This window comes from Amblyraja radiata, chromosome 32, assembly GCF_010909765.2.
Source record: "Amblyraja radiata isolate CabotCenter1 chromosome 32, sAmbRad1.1.pri, whole genome shotgun sequence".
NCBI lineage: Eukaryota > Metazoa > Chordata > Chondrichthyes > Rajiformes > Rajidae > Amblyraja > Amblyraja radiata.
In genome coordinates, this window is record NC_045987.1 from 32,481 (window position 1) to 50,947 (window position 18,467).

At 43.5% G+C, this 18,467-nt stretch overlaps 1 protein-coding gene across 3 annotated transcripts in view; it reads left to right on the forward strand.

Annotated features, from left to right (window-relative positions):
* The first annotated feature begins 779 nt into the window (after nt 1-779).
* ttc16 (tetratricopeptide repeat domain 16) overlaps nt 780-18,467 on the forward strand; it is a 30,330-nt gene continuing 12,642 nt past the window's right edge. Inside the window, exons 1-8 of one of the 3 annotated variants that reach the window (XM_033049359.1) lie at nt 780-1,202; nt 1,692-1,826; nt 2,479-2,657; nt 6,298-6,388; nt 7,641-7,784; nt 10,882-10,982; nt 13,208-13,337; nt 17,271-17,485. In XM_033049359.1, the coding sequence (XP_032905250.1) occupies nt 1,767-1,826; nt 2,479-2,657; nt 6,298-6,388; nt 7,641-7,784; nt 10,882-10,982; nt 13,208-13,337; nt 17,271-17,485 (920 nt within the window). In that variant the 5' untranslated portion in view covers nt 780-1,202; nt 1,692-1,766. Of the gene's footprint in view, nt 1,203-1,423; nt 1,827-2,478; nt 2,658-6,297; nt 6,389-7,640; nt 7,785-10,881; nt 10,983-13,207; nt 13,338-17,270; nt 17,486-18,467 lie in introns of those variants that run through there. The other 2 variants (XM_033049361.1, XM_033049360.1) reach the window with 2 other exon arrangements.

The following is an 18,467-nucleotide window of genomic DNA, read 5'->3' on the forward strand; positions in this document are numbered from 1 at the left end:
GGTAGCTCTTTCTTACCGAAAAACCCTTTCTGGCTTAAGTCCTCCCTCCGCCACCTCCAATATAAATTCCATTTGGAATATTTTGGAGGACCAAGAAACCAGGAACCAAGAACCAAGACAAAGGCTAGATGTGAAAAGTAGACAAAGGGGTCAGATAAGGCGAGAAGAGGATTGAAATGTAAAGCTGGAGGGGTATGGGTGGAAGGGGAAGAGGGAAGTATGGGATGGGGATGGGAGATGAGCGTACAGAGGAAGTGAGAGGAGCAGAGTAACTGGGGTGGTGGGAGAAGAGTGCACGCCAGGGTGGGGGTGCAGGGAAAGAGGGAGGTTTCCCTTGCTCAGTAAGATCATCTCCCATCTGTGTCACATTTCTTTCAACTCTCTTTCCCCTCCCCTGGACCATTACACCTGCACACCCCCCCTCTGGCTAATGTTTCATTCCTCTACTTATCCAACACATTATCACCTTTTCATCTCTAGTGTTTGTCACTTAATCCACCCATCTACCACTCACCCCATCACCTGTATCACCTGAATGGGGTTAGGAGGGAGATAGATCAGCCATGATTGAATGGCGGAAAGGACTTGATGGGCCGAATGGCCTAATTCTACTCCTATTACATATGACCTTATGACCATACGACTGAAGGTCACCTATCCATGTTCTCCACAGTTGCTGCCTGACCCGCTGAGTTACTCCAGCACTCTGTGAAACGTCACCTATCCATGTTCTCCACAGTTGCTGCCTGACCCGCTGAGTTACTCCAGCACTCTGTGTCTTTTTTTTTTTGCATTGGCCATCCTGATTCCTGAATGCTGGTTGCCGATAGCAACAGGTCACCAAGAGCAACAGGCCGCCGGTTCCCCATAGCAACATGACGCGTGTTACCCATAGCAACAGGACGCCGGCTCCCCATAGCAACATGACGCGTGTTACCCATAGCCACAGGACGACGATTCCCCATAGCAACATGACGCGTGTTACACATAGCAACATGACGCGTGTTACTCATAGCAACAGGACGCGTGTTACCCATAGCAACAGGACGCGTGTTACCCATAGCAACATGACGCGTGTTACCCATAGCAACATGACGCGTGTTACCCATAGCAACAGGACGGATACAAGTCGACACGGAAGTTGGCGGCGGCGGCAAGTCTATGGTCGCTGTGGTCAGTTCTACACCCGCTCAAAAGTGTAGGTGGGTAAAGGGTGTGATTTATTAAAAACGTTCCGCGCATTACGTTGTCGCCGAGAAATGTCAGCGTTCAGACCCCACCCTTGGGTCAGGGGACGTTCGGGTCGGGACCTTTTTTCGGGTTAATTGTGGTGGTGGGGAGAAAGCTGGGAGAGAGGAGGGGCAGGGAAAACTCTAGTAAGCTGCTGTATCAGCCTGTTGGCCGCCACGCTAGATTCTGCCTCTCCTCTCACCCCCCACCCCCGCCATTTTGAAAATACCTTTGTTTGTGTTGAATTCACAACCTCAGAAGCGTTAGGGTTAATTCTAATGAGAGGGTGTTGCTGAAAAATATATAAACTTGGGTGATTGACGGAATTTCCACTTGTGGGATAATCCAGAACAGGAATGCACGGTCTTTGATTGAAGGCCCAAGCCGTTAGGAGTGACTTCATGAACACATTGACACATCAACAAAGGAAATTTAGAATTCTTTTTTTTTAAATGGTCAAGGTTTAATTACAAGATATGCACACCATCCTTGCAATGAACGGCAAGTTACAAAGAATCTAGAAGACCCATAGAATCATGGAGGAACCCAAGAAGGAGGAAAAGAGGGAAGAGGATCAGTGCCAAAACTTGGTTGAGGTAAGAGGGGATAAACAAAAACCTCTAAATGATTTTTTTAGATTAAATTTATTTTTCAGTTTATCACATTACCTCATTTAGTTTCACCATATCAGAGATAATCCCCCCCCCCCCTCCCTCCCTCCCCCCCCCCCTCCCCTCCCCTCCCCCTCATTCTCTAACTCTGATGTGAAATGTTGACTATTTATTTTCTCAGAAATGCTGACCTGACCTGCATTCCAGCATTTTCCATTCATTTTATTTCAGGCCCTGTAGAGTGGGGGGAGGATGTGTGTATATTAGTTTGGGTAAACCCAGGCAGCAGCAGGTGATGGCAAGTGACTACCTACTAGACAAGGCCCATGCACTACATTCCCATGGGCAGCTACACACAATGCTGCACTTCAACTTTGGGAATCCATTTATATTTTAATGCCAATGGAAGTCTTTACTTTTCCAATGTCATAATTGCCAGGTGATTTATTGAAAAGTAACAATCAATACAAATCCTTCCTCTTTCATAGCACAATCCAACCCTGCATTGCCCTGGTCTGCAACATTGTACACAAAAAAACCTTTCTCAATTGTTTCAATGACTCAAGATTGCCCTCTGGATGGTCCATTACACACGGCTGGCAAAGGCTCTTGATGATTCAATGTTCTCTTTCTATAGGATACAATCATGTTGGAAGCAGGAGTGTTTCCCACAGCTTTATCTGAAGAACAACTGGCTGCGGCCACAGAGAAATCACGACAAAATCTATTTGGATCCAGTAAGATTTTTTCTCTGGACACCATAGAGAAGAGAAATTATGTTATGTCGGACATTATAAATGATCGGGCTAAAGAACAGTGAGTATAACAGCAGACATGGGTGCTGTAAGAGAAGGCTTTAGACTTGTAAAATAAATTTGTTTGGTCATCACTGTAATCAGTGATATGATCGCCGAGCAAATATAAAATATTATTGCTATGGCATTGATTTATATGGGTCACATTTTAGAGTTTCAGTGAAGAAGAGCGATCTCTAGTTCAGAGAGCATGGTACATCAACAGTATGTTATTACATAGATACATAGATACATAGAAAATAGGTGCAGGAGTAGGCCATTTGGCCCTTCGAGCCTGCACCGCCATTCAATATGATCATGGCTGATCATCCAACTCAGTGTCCCGTACCTGCCTTCTCTCCATACCCCCTGATCCCTTTAGCCACAAGGGCCACATCTAACTCCCTCTTAAATATAGCCAATGAACTGGCCTCAACTACCCTCTGTGGCAGAGAGTTCCAGAGATTCACCACTCTCTGTGTGAAAAGGTTTCTTCTCATCTCGGTCCTAAAGGATTTCCCCCTTATCCTTAAGCTGTGACCCCTTGTCCTGGACTTCCCCAACATCGGGAACAATCTTCCTGCATCTAGCCTGTCCAACCCCATAAGAATTGTGTACGTTTCTATAAGATCCCCTCTCAATCTCCTAAATTCTAGCGAGTATAAGCCAAGTCTATCCAGTCTTTCTTCATATAAAAGTCCTGACATCCCAGGAATCAGTCTGGTGAACCTTCTCTGCACTCCCTCTATGGCTATAATGTCCTTCCTCAGATTTGGAGACCAAAACTGTACGCAATACTCCAGGTGTGGTCTCACCAAGACCCTGTACAACTACAGTAGAACCTCCCTGCTCCTATACTCAAATCCTTTTGCTATGAAAGCTAACATACCATTCGCTTTCTTCACTGCCTGCTGCACCTGCATGCCTACTTTCAATGACTGATGTACCATGACACCCAGGTCTCGCTGCATCTCCCCTTTTCCTAATCGGCCACCATTTAGATAATAGTCTGCTTTCCTGTTTTTGCCACCAAAGTGGATAACCTCACATTTATCCACATTATACTGCATCTGCCAAACATTTGCCCACTCACCCAGCCTATCCAAGTCACCTTGCAGTCTCCTAGCATCCTCCTCACAGCTAACACTGCCCCCCAGCTTAGTGTCATCCGCAAACTTGGAGATGTTGCCTTCAATTCCCTCATCCAGATCATTAATATAAATTGTAAATAGCTGGGGTCCCAGCACTGAGCCTTGCGGTACCCCACTAGTCACTGCCTGCCATTGTGCAAAGGACCCATTTACTCCTACTGTTTGCTTCCTGTTTGCCAGCCAGTTCTCTATCCACATCAATACTGAACCCCCAATACTGTGTGCTTTAAGTTTGTATACTAATCTCTTATGTGGGACCTTGTCGAAAGCCTTCTGAAAGTCCAGATACAACACATCCACTGGTTCTCCCCTATCCACTCTACTAGTTACATCCTCGAAAAATTCTATAAGATTCGTCAGACATGATTTACCTTTTGTAAATCCATGCTGACTTTGTCCAATGATTTCACCACTTTCCAAATGTGCTGCTATCCCATCTTTAATAACTGACTCTAGCAGTTTCCCCACTACCGATGTTAGACTAACTGGTCTGTAATTCCCCGTTTTCTCTCTCCCTCACTTCTTAAAAAGTGGGGTTACGTTTGCTACCCTCCAATCCTCAGGAACTACTCCAGAATCTAAAGAGTTTTGAAAAATTATCACTAATGCATCCACTATTTCTGGAGCTACTTCCTTAAGTACTCTGGGATGCAGCCTATCTGGCCCTGGTGATTTATCGGCCTTTAATCCATTCAATTTACCCAACACCACTTCCCGACTAACCTGGATTTCACTCAGTTCCTCTATTTCCTTTGACCCGCGGTCCCCTGCTATTTCCGGCAGATTATTTATGTCTTCCTTAGTGAAGACGGAACCAAAGTAGTTATTCAATTGGTCCGCCATATCCTTGTTCCCCATGATCAACTCACCTGTTTCTGACTGCAAGGGACCTACATTTGTTTTAACTAATCTCTTTCTCTTCACATATCTATAAAAACTTTTGCAGTCAGTTTTTATGTTCCCTGCCAGTTTTCTTTCATAATCTATTTTCCCTTTCCTAATTAAGCCCTTTGTCCTCCTCTGCTGGTCTCTGAATTTCTCCCAGTCCTCTGGTATGCTGCTTTTTCTGGCTAATTTGTACGCATCATCTTTTGCTTTGATACCATCCCTGATTTCCCTTGTTATCCACGGATGCACTACCTTCCCTGATTTATTCTTTTGGCAAACTGGGATGAATCATTTTTGTAGTTCATCCATGCAGTCTTTAAATACCTTCCATTGCGTATCCACCGTCAACCCCTTTAGAACTAATTGCCAGTCAATCTTGGCCAATTCACGTCTCATACCCTCAAAGTTACTTTTCTTTAAGTTCAGAACCGTTGTTTCTGAATTAACAATGTCACTCTCCATCCTAATGAAGAACTCAACCATATTATGGTCACTCTTGCCCAAGGGGGCACGCACAACAAGACTGCTAACTAACCCTTCCTCATTACTCAATACCCAGTCTAGAATAGCCTGCTCTCTCGTTGGTTCCTCTACATGTTGGTTTAGATAACTATCCCGCATACATTCCAAGAAATCCTCTTCCTCAGCACCCCTGCCAATTTGATTCACCCAATCTATATGTAGATTGAAGTCACCCATTATAACTGTTTTGCCTTTGTTGCACGCATTTCTAATTTCCTGTTTGATGCCATCCCCAACTTCACTACTACTGCTAGGTGGCCTGTACACAACACCCAGCAGCGTTTTCTGCCCCTTAGTGTTTCGCAGTTCTACCCATACCGATTCCACATCCTCCAAGCTAATGTCCTTCCTTTCCACTGCGTTAATCTCCTCTCTAACCAGCAACGCTACTCCACCACCTTTTCCTTTCTCTCTATCCCTCCTGAATATTGAATATCCCTGGATGTTCAGCTCCCAGCCTTGGTCACCCTGGAGCCATGTCTCCGTGATCCCGACTATTGTGACTAACAAAAAGTCACTTATTGTGACTAACAAAAAGAATGGAGATGGAGAAACTAACTGAGTCACAAAGCACAGTGGTAGAGTTGCTGCCTTACAGCACCAGATGTATGAAGTTGTGGAAATAACAAGTAGTTTAAGTTTAATGACCACTAGGCATACAGACTATTGTCAAAGCCCCTGATTCCACTCGCTGCTCCCCGTCAGAACCTCCCCTAAGTTGCATGCTATGTAAATTGTCCCTAAATGTGTAGGATAGTGTTAATGTACGGGAGAGCGCTGGTTGGTGCGGACTCAGTGGGCCGAAGGGCCTGTTTCCACCCAGTATCTCTAAATTAAACAAAACTAAAGAGGAAAGGTCCTAATCGACAATGCTCTTTTCTGACCACCAGAGGGAAGCACTTAGGTACACAAAATTGCTGGAGAAACTCAGCGGGTGCACTTACCTGGCTTCCCTTTCTGCACGTTCTTTATGTACAGGTCATCTATCAACACTGTTCTTACAAATACCACCGTACTGTGATATAGTTTACACAAATACACACACTATAGTTAAGGTCCTGTATCTCAGACATTGATTTACTGTTCACATCTTTTCTACAGCTATGAACGAGGCAAGATTCTCCTGAACAGGGATCTTTTGGAGGAAGCAGTAATTTCATTCAATAAAGCCCTTACTCTGGATCCTCAGCAGGTAAGATTAGTTTCTCCTTGGTGCCGTGGCAGCCAAGGTCACAGGCTTCATTGCAATACAAAGAACATGTTCATGGAGTCGGAGTCAAAGAGTCGTGCAGCCCAAACAGGCCCTTCGGCCCAGCTTGCCCCTGCCGGCAAAGGTGCCCCATCTACACTTAACCCACCTGCTTACATTTGGCCCATTTCCCTCTGAACTGAACCTCTCATCCTCCTATGCTCCAGGAAATACAGTCCTAGCTTGCCCAACTTTTCCCTATAGTTCAGGTCCTGGCAACATCCTCGTAAATCTTCTCTGCACACTTTCCAGCATGACAACATCTCTCCTATAACGGGGTGACCAAAACTAGACACAATACTCCAACTGTGCCTTCATGTGTCTATCTAAAAGCCTCCTAAATGCCACGATTTTAGCTGCCTCCTCCACCACCCCTTCCAGGCTCTCACCTTAAAGCTATGCCCTCTAGTATTTGTTATTTCCTTCCTAGGACAAAGGTTCAGACTGTCTACCTTATCAATGCCTCTCATAAATTTATATGCTTCTATCAGATCTCCCCTCAAATTCCAGAATTACAGAGAAAACAATCCAGCTCTTTCCAACCTCTCCCTGTAGCTAATAGTCCCTAGCCTAGTCATCACTCTGGTAAACCTCCTTTCCAAAGCCTTCACATCCTTCCTGTAAAGGGATGACCAGAACTGCACGCAATACTCCAAATGTGTCCTAACCAAAGTCTTGTAAAGCTTCATCATGACTTCCTAATTGTTATACTCAATGCCCCGACCAATGAGTTTTTCATTGGAGTTATGGACTTGTATGAATAACTGCAGTACAGATATATTTGTCTGTATTTTCCTTATTTTGATTTGACATACACGGAGTGACACAGCAGTGGAGTTGCTGCCTTAGTGCCAGAGACGCGGGTTCCATCCTGATTACGGATGCTGTCTGTAGGGAGTTTATATGTTATTAATGTGACTGTGGGTTTTCTCCAGCTGCTCCAGTTTCCTCCCACACGCCGAAGACGCGCAGGTTTGTAGGTTAATTGGCTTCAGTAAAATTGTAAATTGTCCCTAGTGTGTGTAGGATAGTGCTAGTGTGCAGGGATCACTGGTCAACACATACTCAGTGGGCCGAAGAGCCTGTTTCCATGCTGTATCCATAAACTAAACTAAATACATATAATATTCATTGTAAGTCTGGCAAAATACTGATTGGTTGAAGAAAATCGTGTTTTAATTGCCTTGCATTGCAGAAAGAGTTTTACCTGAGAAGGGCCGAGGCATATCTGTTGTTTGGCGATTTCCAGTCTTCTGTCCTCAACCACAGGTTGGCCAGCAACTTGGACCCTTCAGATGATGCTGTTGTGACCCAGATAGGCCACACCTTGTACATCCAAGTATGTTCATCTTTCTTTTATGTATGCTCTGTTTAAATTAGAGTAAAAATTAGATGGAATAGGATGAAAGAAAATTCTATCACGCGAGCATGGATGTGTTCATTTGAATGGACTTTTTGAACACACTGTATAATCTAATCAGTGCTACATGTTAGGATTCAGTCCTGCCCCAGCTTCAACTGAATTATTGTGTTCAACTCCTGCCCTTATGATCAAAAGGATGTGGAGGGTCTTTTTTTTTCTTTTTTTTATAATCTTTTTATTAGAGGCAGGTACATATCATAGTAAAAACATTTCATGTATATAATTCCTACATTACTAATATTATCGATTGATATTAACTCTGCTTCTAGTTTTTTTTTTATATAGATAGAAAATAAGAAAAATTAAAAAAAGGAAAAAGCATGATAAAGAAGAATGGAATAATTTACTAAAAATACAACATTGGAGATAAGTTCGTAAATTATAAATTATAACTTTTCATCTAATCTTTAATTTGAGTTTCAGTCAGGTTCCTGTGCCGAACCAGTCTGCCCCTTCAAGTAGTCAATGAGTGGAGACCATATTCTGATAAATAATTCTTGTTTGTACATTAAGACAAGTCTGATTCTTTCCAAATGTAAGGTCTCCGACATTTCCATAATCACATTATAATTGTGGGAGTTATAGGACCTTTCCAAAATTTTAATATTAATTTTTTCCCAGTTATTATACTATAGTCGATAAAGTTTCTTTGGTTGCTGTAAATGTTAGGCTTTGTTCTGATATTCCTAGTATTATTAGTTTTAAATTGGGATCCAATTGATTGTTGACAACTATAGATATTATATTATTCTAAAAATGTCCGTCCAGAAGATTTTGATTTTTATACAATTTGTGAATGAGGGTCTGAGGACATGATTTGCAAGAATGATTCCTAGGCTCAGAAACCTCAGTTATATGAACAGGTTGGAGAGGTTGGGGCTGTTTTCCTTGGAAAAGTCAAGGCTGGAGGAAGACCTAATGGAATTCTATAACATACCCCCTTAAATGGCTTGCCACTTATATTTAAATTGTGGTCCCTGGTTATGGACTCCCCCAACATCGGGAACATGTTTTCTGCCTCTAATGTGTCCAAACCCTTAATAGTCTTACATATTTCAATAAGATCCCCTCTCATCCTTCTAAACTCCAGAGTGTACAAGCCCAGCCGCTCCATTCTCTCAGCATATGACATTCTCGCCATCCCAGGAATTAACCTCTTGAACCTACGCTGCACTCCCTCAATAGCAAAAATGTCCTTCCTCAAATTTGGAGACTAAAACTGCACACAATACACCAGGTGTGGTCTCACGAGGGCCCTGTACAACTGCAGAAGGACCTCTTTGCTCCTATACTCAACTCTCCTTGTTATGAAGGTCAACATGCCATTTACTTTCTTCACTGATATGAATTCCATATCCAGTCGGCTAGCTCTCCCAGGATCCTTTGCAATCCAGACATGTGAAAACTTATCAAAACACTTGCTGAAATGCAAATAGACTATGTCTACAGCCCTGCCTATATCAGCTTTCTTGGTTTCTTATTCAAAATACATTATAAAATTTGTGAAATACAATCTCCCACATACAAAACCATCTGACTATGCATAATCAACCTCTGTCTATCTAAATGCATGTATATCTTCTCTCTGAGAATCATCTCCAGTAACTTTCCTACCAAAGATATTAGGCTAACTTACAGTTCCCAGGTTTTCCTTTTTAGCCCTTCTTAAAGAGAAGCACAAACAATAGTCACCCTCCAGTCTTCCAGCACCTCCCCCTTGTCTAATGATGATTCATATATCTCAGCTAGGCTCCTGCAATTTCTTATCCAGCTTCCCACGGTGTCCTTGGATACATCTGATCAGGCCCAGGAGATTTATCTTCCTTCATGTCTTACAACGTTAAGTACTTCCTCAATTGCAATATGGAATGTCCTCAAGACATCGCCATTAACTGTCCAAAGTTCCCCAGTTCAGTTTTAGTTTAGTTTAGAGATATAGCGCAGAAACAGGCCCTTCGGCATATTGAACCCTAACCCTAACCCTAACGCATATTGAATCTGCACCGACCAGCAATCCCCACATTAACACAAGCCTACACACACTAGGAACAATTTACACTTATACCAAGTATTCAAACCAAAGCCAATGAACCTACAAACCTGTACATCTTTGGAATGTGAGAGGAAACTGAAGATCTTGGAAAAAAAACCCCACGCGGTCACAGGAAGAATGTACAAGCTCCGTACAGACAGCACCCGGGTCTCCGGCGCTGCAAGTGCTTTAAGGCAGCAACCCTGCTGCAACACCACCGTGCCACCCAGATATCTCTTCATATCTTTCTCGGTGGTAAAACCAGGAGAAATATTCATCAAGGGCCTTGCCCATCTCCTGTGGTTCCACACATAGATGACCACTTAGGTTTCTGAGGGCTATTATTTTCTCTCTAGTTACCTTTGTCTTTTAATATACATAGAATACATTTGGATTTTCGATAATCTTATCTCCAGATCTATCACCTTCCCCCACAACCCTCCAAAGTCCTCCAGGGATACACAATTGCTATGGCCTATACCTGACACATGTCAATAGACAATAGGTGCAGGAGTGGGCCATTCGGCCCTTTGAGCCAATACCGCCATTCAATGTGATCATGGCTGATCATTCCCAATCAGTACCCCGTTCCTGCCTTCTCCACATATCCCCCGACTCTGCTATCTTTAAGAGCCCTATCTAGCTCTCTCTTGAAAGTATCCAGAGAACCGGCCTCCACCGCCTCTGAGTCCTTCTATTTCCTGACCAGACCCTCATTTTCTCTCATCATCCAGGGTTCCTTACCTGCCTTGCCCTTCATTCTAACGGGAGTATGTATGTCTTAAATTCTCACTACCACACGTTTCAAAGCTTCTCACTTTCTGTAAGTCCCTTTACCCGTAAACAATCTGCTGCAATCAACTTTGCAAGTCTTTGTTGTAATGTCATTATTGGCATGGAACGCTGAAGTAAATGCATAATTTTCTGTCCACTTTGTGTACAAAGTTCACTAACCAGCTGTGACGGGATTTTGTTCTTTAGGGTCAGTACCTGTTTGAAGTCAACATGTATGGCGAGGCCTTGGAAATCTTTGCACTAGCTTCAGAACTGAGACCTGCAAATCAACATTACCACATGCGCAGGTGATTAATTATACAGTCATATAGTGGAATGAGTGGAAACAGGCCCTACGGCCTAACATCTCCCTGCTACACTCGTCCCACCTGCCTGTGTTTGGCCCATATCCCTCCAAACCTGTCCAATCCATGTATCTGCCTGTTCTTAAACATTTGTATAGTCCCTGCTTCAACTATCTCATCTGGCAGCACATTCCATACAACCACCACCTTTGTGTGAAAAAGTTACCCCTCAGATTCCTATTAAATCTTTTCCCCTTCACCTTGAATCTATGTCCTCTGGTCCTTGATTCCACAACTCTGAGCAAGAGACTCTGTGCATCTACCCGATCTATTCCTCTCATGATTTTATACACCTCTATAAAATCACCCCTCGTCCTCCTGCGCTCCAAGGAGTAGAGTCCCAGCTGACTCAACCTCTCCCTATAGCTCAGACACTCGAGTCCTGGCACCATCCTCATAAATCTTCTCTGTAACATTTCCAGCTTGACAACATTTTTGCTATAACACGATGCCCAGAACTGAACACAAAATTCTAAATGCGGCCTCACTAACATCTTATACAATTGCAACATAACCTCCCAACCTTGATACTCAATTCTCTGACTGATGAAGGCCAATGTGCCAAAAGTCTTTTTGACCACCCTATCTACATGTGACTCTACCTTCAAGGAACTATGTACCTGCACTTTGAGGTCCCTCTGCTCTACAACATTCCCCAGAGCCCTACCATTCACATCTTCACCGCCTTTCCATGAACATGGTCAGAGTGCCCTGATTCAAGCTAGAACTGGTCAAAATACGAGCCATTATGATGTTACTGTCATTTCCATATGGACATGACATAGACACCAACCTGCTTTATCACCATGAATCTAATAACGTGAATCACTGTCACAGCTTTAAAATGACTGTTAATGCCAAAGTTAGAATATCCGCACACTATTGTAACTAGACAAATATTAATTCATATTGCGATCAGCAGATTATGGAAAAATGTGAAGGTGAGCAGGTATCTAAAGATGAAAGACTAATATTTGAGAATTACATTGTAGTCATTTCTCAACACGTTCCTGTAAGTAGCAACGATAGTCAGAACTATAGTTGAAAGGATGAGGTGGGGCCTCATTGAAGCTTACCGAATAGTGAAAGGCCTGGATAGAGTGGATGTGAAGAGGACGTTTCCACTGGTGGGAGAGTCTAGGACCAGAAGACATAAAGGACTAGAGGACTCAGAATAAAAGAATGTACCTTTAGAAAGGAAATGAGGAGGAATTTCTTTAGTCAGAGCATGGTGAATCTGTGGAATTCATTGACACAGACGGCTGTGGAGGCCATGTCAATGGGTCTTTTTAAGGCGGAGATTGACAGGTTCTTGATTAGTACAGGTGTCAAGGGTTATGGGGAGATGGCAGGAAAATAGACTGAGAGGGACAGATTGATCAGCCATGATTAAATGGTGGCGTAGACTTGATGGGCCGAATGGCCTCATGCATCTCCTGTGACATGAAGTTATGAACATGATTTGCTACTTGCCTTTGGCAGGAGCAGAAAGCTGGTGGTTAGTGCTGGCAGGTCAGAATTTGATGCCAAGACCCTTTTACTCACATACTGTAGCTTGCTAGGTTACTTCAGAGGGCAGCTAAGAGTCAAAGATATTGCTGTAATGTATGTTAATATGTTGTTGTCATGGTCAGGCTAGTTTAGTTTATCATTTTCATGTGTACAGAGGTACAGTGTTGAGCTTTCAGTATAACAAGGTTCAGACTACACCACACACTTCCTGAATGCTTACTGTCCAAACTTACCTGCCTTGAGGAGATTGCAGGTTTTTCCCATTGAACACGTGGCCTCAAACACACAATATTCTCTCTGTAATGTCCTCCTCATCTTATATGTCCCAATCTTCAGACAGAAAATGTTCACAATAAGGTTCTGTAGCATTGATGGTATTCCAAAACTCTCAATAACTTTGGCTGGCCAAAGTACATCGACCTTTCACGTTTCAATATCCACTGATTTGCAGGAGAGAAATCCATAAATCAACAGATGCAGATTGATATTCACATCTGCAATACCATTCAATAATCTACAAGATACACTGTGATTAAATGTCCTCCACAAACCTCGATGAGTACAGTTCCCAAGCTCAATGCTAGCCATGTGTTGAAGTAGACCAAAAAACAAGCACAGCAAATGTTATTAATTGCAAGTTGGAAATTGTTTCCCAGCATTGCCACCTTGCTCGCATTGGGAAGGCTTGAAGATTGCCTCCAATATGTCACCAAGCAACTTGAGGTTGTAACTTCTAATCCAGAGCTCTACATCCTACGAGCAAGACTGCATGACCACTTTTCAAATGTAAGTACAGCTCATTACTTCTTCATGGTTCATATCTTTGTGTTTTATGGTTATAACATTTAATTTTTTGCTCTAAAGAAATAAGTTGTGCGATTGGATGGTTACTGTTACTTCATTGAAACTCATATCAAGCATCTGTAGGATTCCCCAATTCATATAGATTTTGAATGTTAACCGTTGAATTTTTTTTCCTCAATCTCCCAATAATAAAAGTTCAACAACTTTAAAAGGTCTGTAACATTCAAAGGAAATAGAGAGCAATGCAGGAAGATGAAATGGCATGGAATAGGGATTTTGTTCTTCTCTTGTGACATCTGGGTGTTGTTGAAAACCCTCTATTTATTGGCATTGAGAAGTTGCTAGTTGCTGCTGTCATTACCATTTCCAGTCCCATCTAGTGAAAAAGCGTGCAACATGTGTTGGATAGCTCATTCCTAGATGTACACACAACGACTTTGAAAGATGGAGCGTATTTTCCAAGTCAGGATAAAGTACAAGTTGAGGGGAAACTTGAAGATGGTTAATTTTCCGTGTTCATTAAACAGGTCAATCACAGGTTTGTTGAAGTAACGTGGGTGAGTATTGGTATTCCATCACATTCCTGATGCAGCCAGGGGAAGATTCTGGGGATGTGAATAGAAACATAGAAAATAGGTGCAGGAGTAGGCCATTCGGCCCTTCGAGCCTGCACCACCATTCAATATGATCATGGCTGATCATCCAACTCAGTATCCTGTACCTGCCTTCTCTCCATACCCCCTGATCCCTTTAGCCACAAGGGCCACATCTAACTCCCTCTTAAATATAGCCAATGAACTGGCCTCAACTACCTTCTGTGGCAGAGAATTCCAGAGCTTCACCACTCTCTGTGTGAAAAATGTTTTTCTCATCTCGGTCCTAAAAGATTTCCCCCTTATCCTTAAATTGTGACCCCTTGTTCTGAACTTCCACAACATCGGGAACAATCTTCCTGCATCTAGCCTGTCCAATCCCTTTAGGATTTTGTACGTTTCTATAAGACCCCCCCTCAATCTTCTAAATTCTAGCGCGTACAAGCCGAGTCTATCCAGTCTTTCTTCATATGAAAGTCCTGACATCCCAGGAAACAGTCTGGCGAACCTTCTCTGCACTCCCTCTATGGCAAGAATGTCTTTTCTCAGATTAGGAGACCAAAACTGTCTGCAATACTCCAGGTGTGGTCTCACCAAGACCCTGTACAACTGCAGTAGAATCTCCCTGCTCCTATACTCAAATCCTTTTGCTATGAATGCTAACATACCATTTGCTTTCTTCACTGCCTGCTGCACCTGCATGCCTACTTTCAATGACTGGTGTACCATGACACCATTCAGATAATAATCTACTTTCCTGTTTTTGCCACCAAAGTGGATAACCTCACATTTATCCACATTATACTGCATCTGCCATGCATTTGCCCACTCGCCCAGCCTATCCAAGTCACCTTGCAGCCTCCGAGCATCCTCCTCACAGCTAACGCTGCCCCCCAGCTTCGTGTCATCCGCAAACTTGGAGATGTTGCATTCAATTCCCTCGTTCAAATCATTAATATATATTGTAAATAGCTGGGGTCCCAGCACTGAGCCTTGCGGTATCCCACTAGTCACTGCCTGCCATTGTGAAAAGGACCCGTTTACTCCTACTCTTGGCTTCCTGTCTGCCAGCCAGTTCTCTATCCACATCAATACTGAACCCCCAATACCGTGTGCTTTAAGTTTGTGTACTAATCTCTTATGTGGGACCTTGTCGAAACCCTTCTGAAAGTCCAGATATAACACATCCACTGGTTCTCCCTTATCCACTCTACTAGTTACATCCTCGAAAAAAATTCTATAATATTCGTCAGACATGATTTACCTTTCATAAATCCATGCTGACTTTGCCCTATGATTTCACCACTTTCCAAATGTGCTGCTATCCCATCTTTAATAACTGACTCTAGCAGTTTCCCCACTACCGATGTTAGACTAACTGGTCTGTAATTCCCCGTTTTCTCTCTCCCTCCCTTTTTAAAATGTGGGGTTACATTAGCTACCCTCCAATCCTCAGGAACTACTCCAGAATCTAAAGAGTTTTGAAAAATAATCACTAATGCATCCACTATTTCTGCGGCTACTTCCTTGAGTACTCTGGGATGCAGCCTATCTGGCCCTGGGGATTTATCGGCCTTTAATCCATTCAATTTACCTAACACCACTTCCTGGCTAACCTGGATTTCACTCAGTTCCTCCATCTCATTTGACCCCCGGTCCCCTGCTATTTCCGGCAGATTATTTATGTCTTCCTTAGTGAAGACAGAACCAAAGTAGTTATTCAATTGGTCTGCCATGTCCTTGTTCCCCATGATCAATTCGCCTGTTTCTGACTGCAAGGGACCTACATTTGTTTTAACTAATCTTTTCCTCTTCACATATCTATAAAAACTTTTGCAGTCAGTTTTAATGTTCCCTGCCAGTTTTCTTTCATAATCTATTTTCCCTTTCCTAATTAAGCTCTTTGTCCTGCTCTGCTGGACTCTGAATTTCTCCCAGTCCTCCAGTAGGCTGCTTTTTCTGGCTAATTTGTACGCTTCATCTTTTGTTTTGATACTATCCCTGATTTCCCTTGTTATCCACGAATGCACTACCTTCCCTGATTTATTATTTTGCCAAACTGGGATGAACAATTGTTGTAGTTCATCCATGCAGTCTTTAAATGCCTTCCATTGCATATCCACCGTCAACCCTTTAAGAATCAATTGCCAGTTTATCTTGGCCAATTCACGTCTCATACCCTCAAAGTTACCTTTCTTTAAGTTCAGAATCACAAAGACTCAGCCTCTGGCATGTTACTGGTAGAAATGTGGCTTTCTCTCACATAAAGCAATTGATACAATACAATACAATACAATACAATACAATTCAATTTATTGTCATTTGGACCCCTTGAGGTCCAAACGAAATGCCGTTTCTGCAGCCATACATTACAAACAAATAGACCCAAGACACAACATGATTTACATGAACATCCATCACATTGCTGTGATGGAAGGCCAAAAAAACTTCTCTCTCCACTGCACTCCCCCCCCCCCCCGATGTCAGAGTCAAAGTCAAAGCCCCCGGCGGGCGATGGCGATTGTCCCGTGGCCATTAAAGCCACGCCGGGTAATGCAAGGTCGCGCACCGGGTCTTGGTGTTAGAGCACCCGGCGTGCGCTCGCAGAGACCCGCCGCCATTCCAAGCCGCGCGGGGCGGTGATGTAAGGTCCCGCTCCAGGAGCTCTTCAACCCCGCAACTCGGGCGGGAGAAGTCGCCGTTGCGGAAGCCCCGAAAAGCGGTCTCCCTCCAGGGACCCGCGGGCTCCCGGTGCCGCCGTCCGCCAGACCCGCAGTTGCAGCCACCGAATCTCCGGGGGTCGGGCCGCAGCAGCGTCCACCACAGCTCCACCCGCTCTGGACTCGGCCAGCTCCGCGACGGTGAGGTGAGTAATCGGCACCAGAGCCCCCGGTCTTCCTGTTGGAGGCCGCTCCTCGTTGCAGCCCCAATGACAACGGAGACCCGACAAAGAAAAGGTCGGGTCTCCCGTGCAGGGAGAGATTTAAAAGTTACCCCCAACACCCCCACACCACCCCCACCCCCCCACACACATACCCCAACAAAAATAACAAAAACTACATAAAAACATAAGACATAAAATAATAAAAACGCAGACGGACTGCAGAGGCCGCTGCAGACGAGAGTCGCGCCGCCGATATTAGCTCAATTAATTATTAAACATTTAAGATTAATTTATTTTGCTTGCCAAGGATATGAAGCCATGTGGAGGCAGGATAGATGAATGGAGGGGTTTCCCAAAGCAAACCAATTCCTGAGGTGATTCTCAGCATGGGGCATGTGCTATATTTGTTCATTTTATTTCTCACCGTCTAATCAACAGGTAGTTAGTTGTTACCAGGATGTCAGTCGTGCTCTGACCATGGATCCCTCCCATCAAGAGGCTGTTTCGTTAATGCAGACACTGGTGCAGAGAGCTGAAGAGGCTAAGGCTGGTGCAGTAAATAAGGCTCTGCAAGGGAATATGAATGGTGCACTCCATTGCATTAATCAGGCAATAAACAACAATCCCATTGAACTTGGCTATAACATCTTCAGGTAAAGTCAACAAACTACAGATAAGATAAAATCCAAATGCTGCAGATGCTGTAAGTCTGAAACAGGATCAAGAGTTCTAGCAGTGGAGAGGAGACATCAGAGTTAATGTTCAGGTTATGTCAAGCCATTATTTCTAGCATAAATAATTTGTTGCATGCTGAAGTTTAAACTGAAGAAGGGTCCTGACCCAAAACGTCACCTATCTATGTTTTCCAGAGATGCTGTGTGATCCGCTGAGTTACTCCAGTATCTTGTGTCTTTCCTTGGTAAACCATCATCTACAGTTCCTCAGATTTAACGATAGACTATTGCATCCATCATAAGAGGTCAATTAGATAAATACCAAGTAGGTGAAGCATTTAAGTGGCTTGAAGAGAAATATTTATTTCCTAATTTAATTTTCTGTTACAAATAAAAATACTGATGTTTCATAGAAACATAGAAAATAGGTGCAGGAGTAGGCCATTCGGCCCTTCGAGCCTGCACCGCCATTCAATATGATCATGGCTGATCATCCAACTCGGTATCCTGTATCTGCCTTCTCTCCATACCCCCTGATCCCTTTAGCCCCAAGGGCCACATCTAACTCCCTCTTAAATATAGCCAATGAACTGGCCTCAACTACCTTCTGTGGCAGAGAGTTCCAGAGATTCACCACTCTGTGTGGAAAATGTTTTTCTCATCTCGGTCCTAAAGGATTTCCCCTCTATCCTTAAGCTGTGACCCCTTGTCCTGGACTTCCCCAACATCGGGAACAATCTTCCTGCATCTAGCCTGTCCAACCCCTTGAGAATTTTGTAGGTTTCTATAAGATCCCCCCCTCAATCTCCTAAATTCTAGCGAGTACAAGCTGAGTCTATCCAGTCTTTCTTCATATGAAAGTCCTGACATCCCAGGAATCAGTCTGGTGAACCTTATCTGCACTCCCTCTATGGCAATAATGTCCTTCCTCAGATTTGGAGACCAAAACTGTACGCAATAC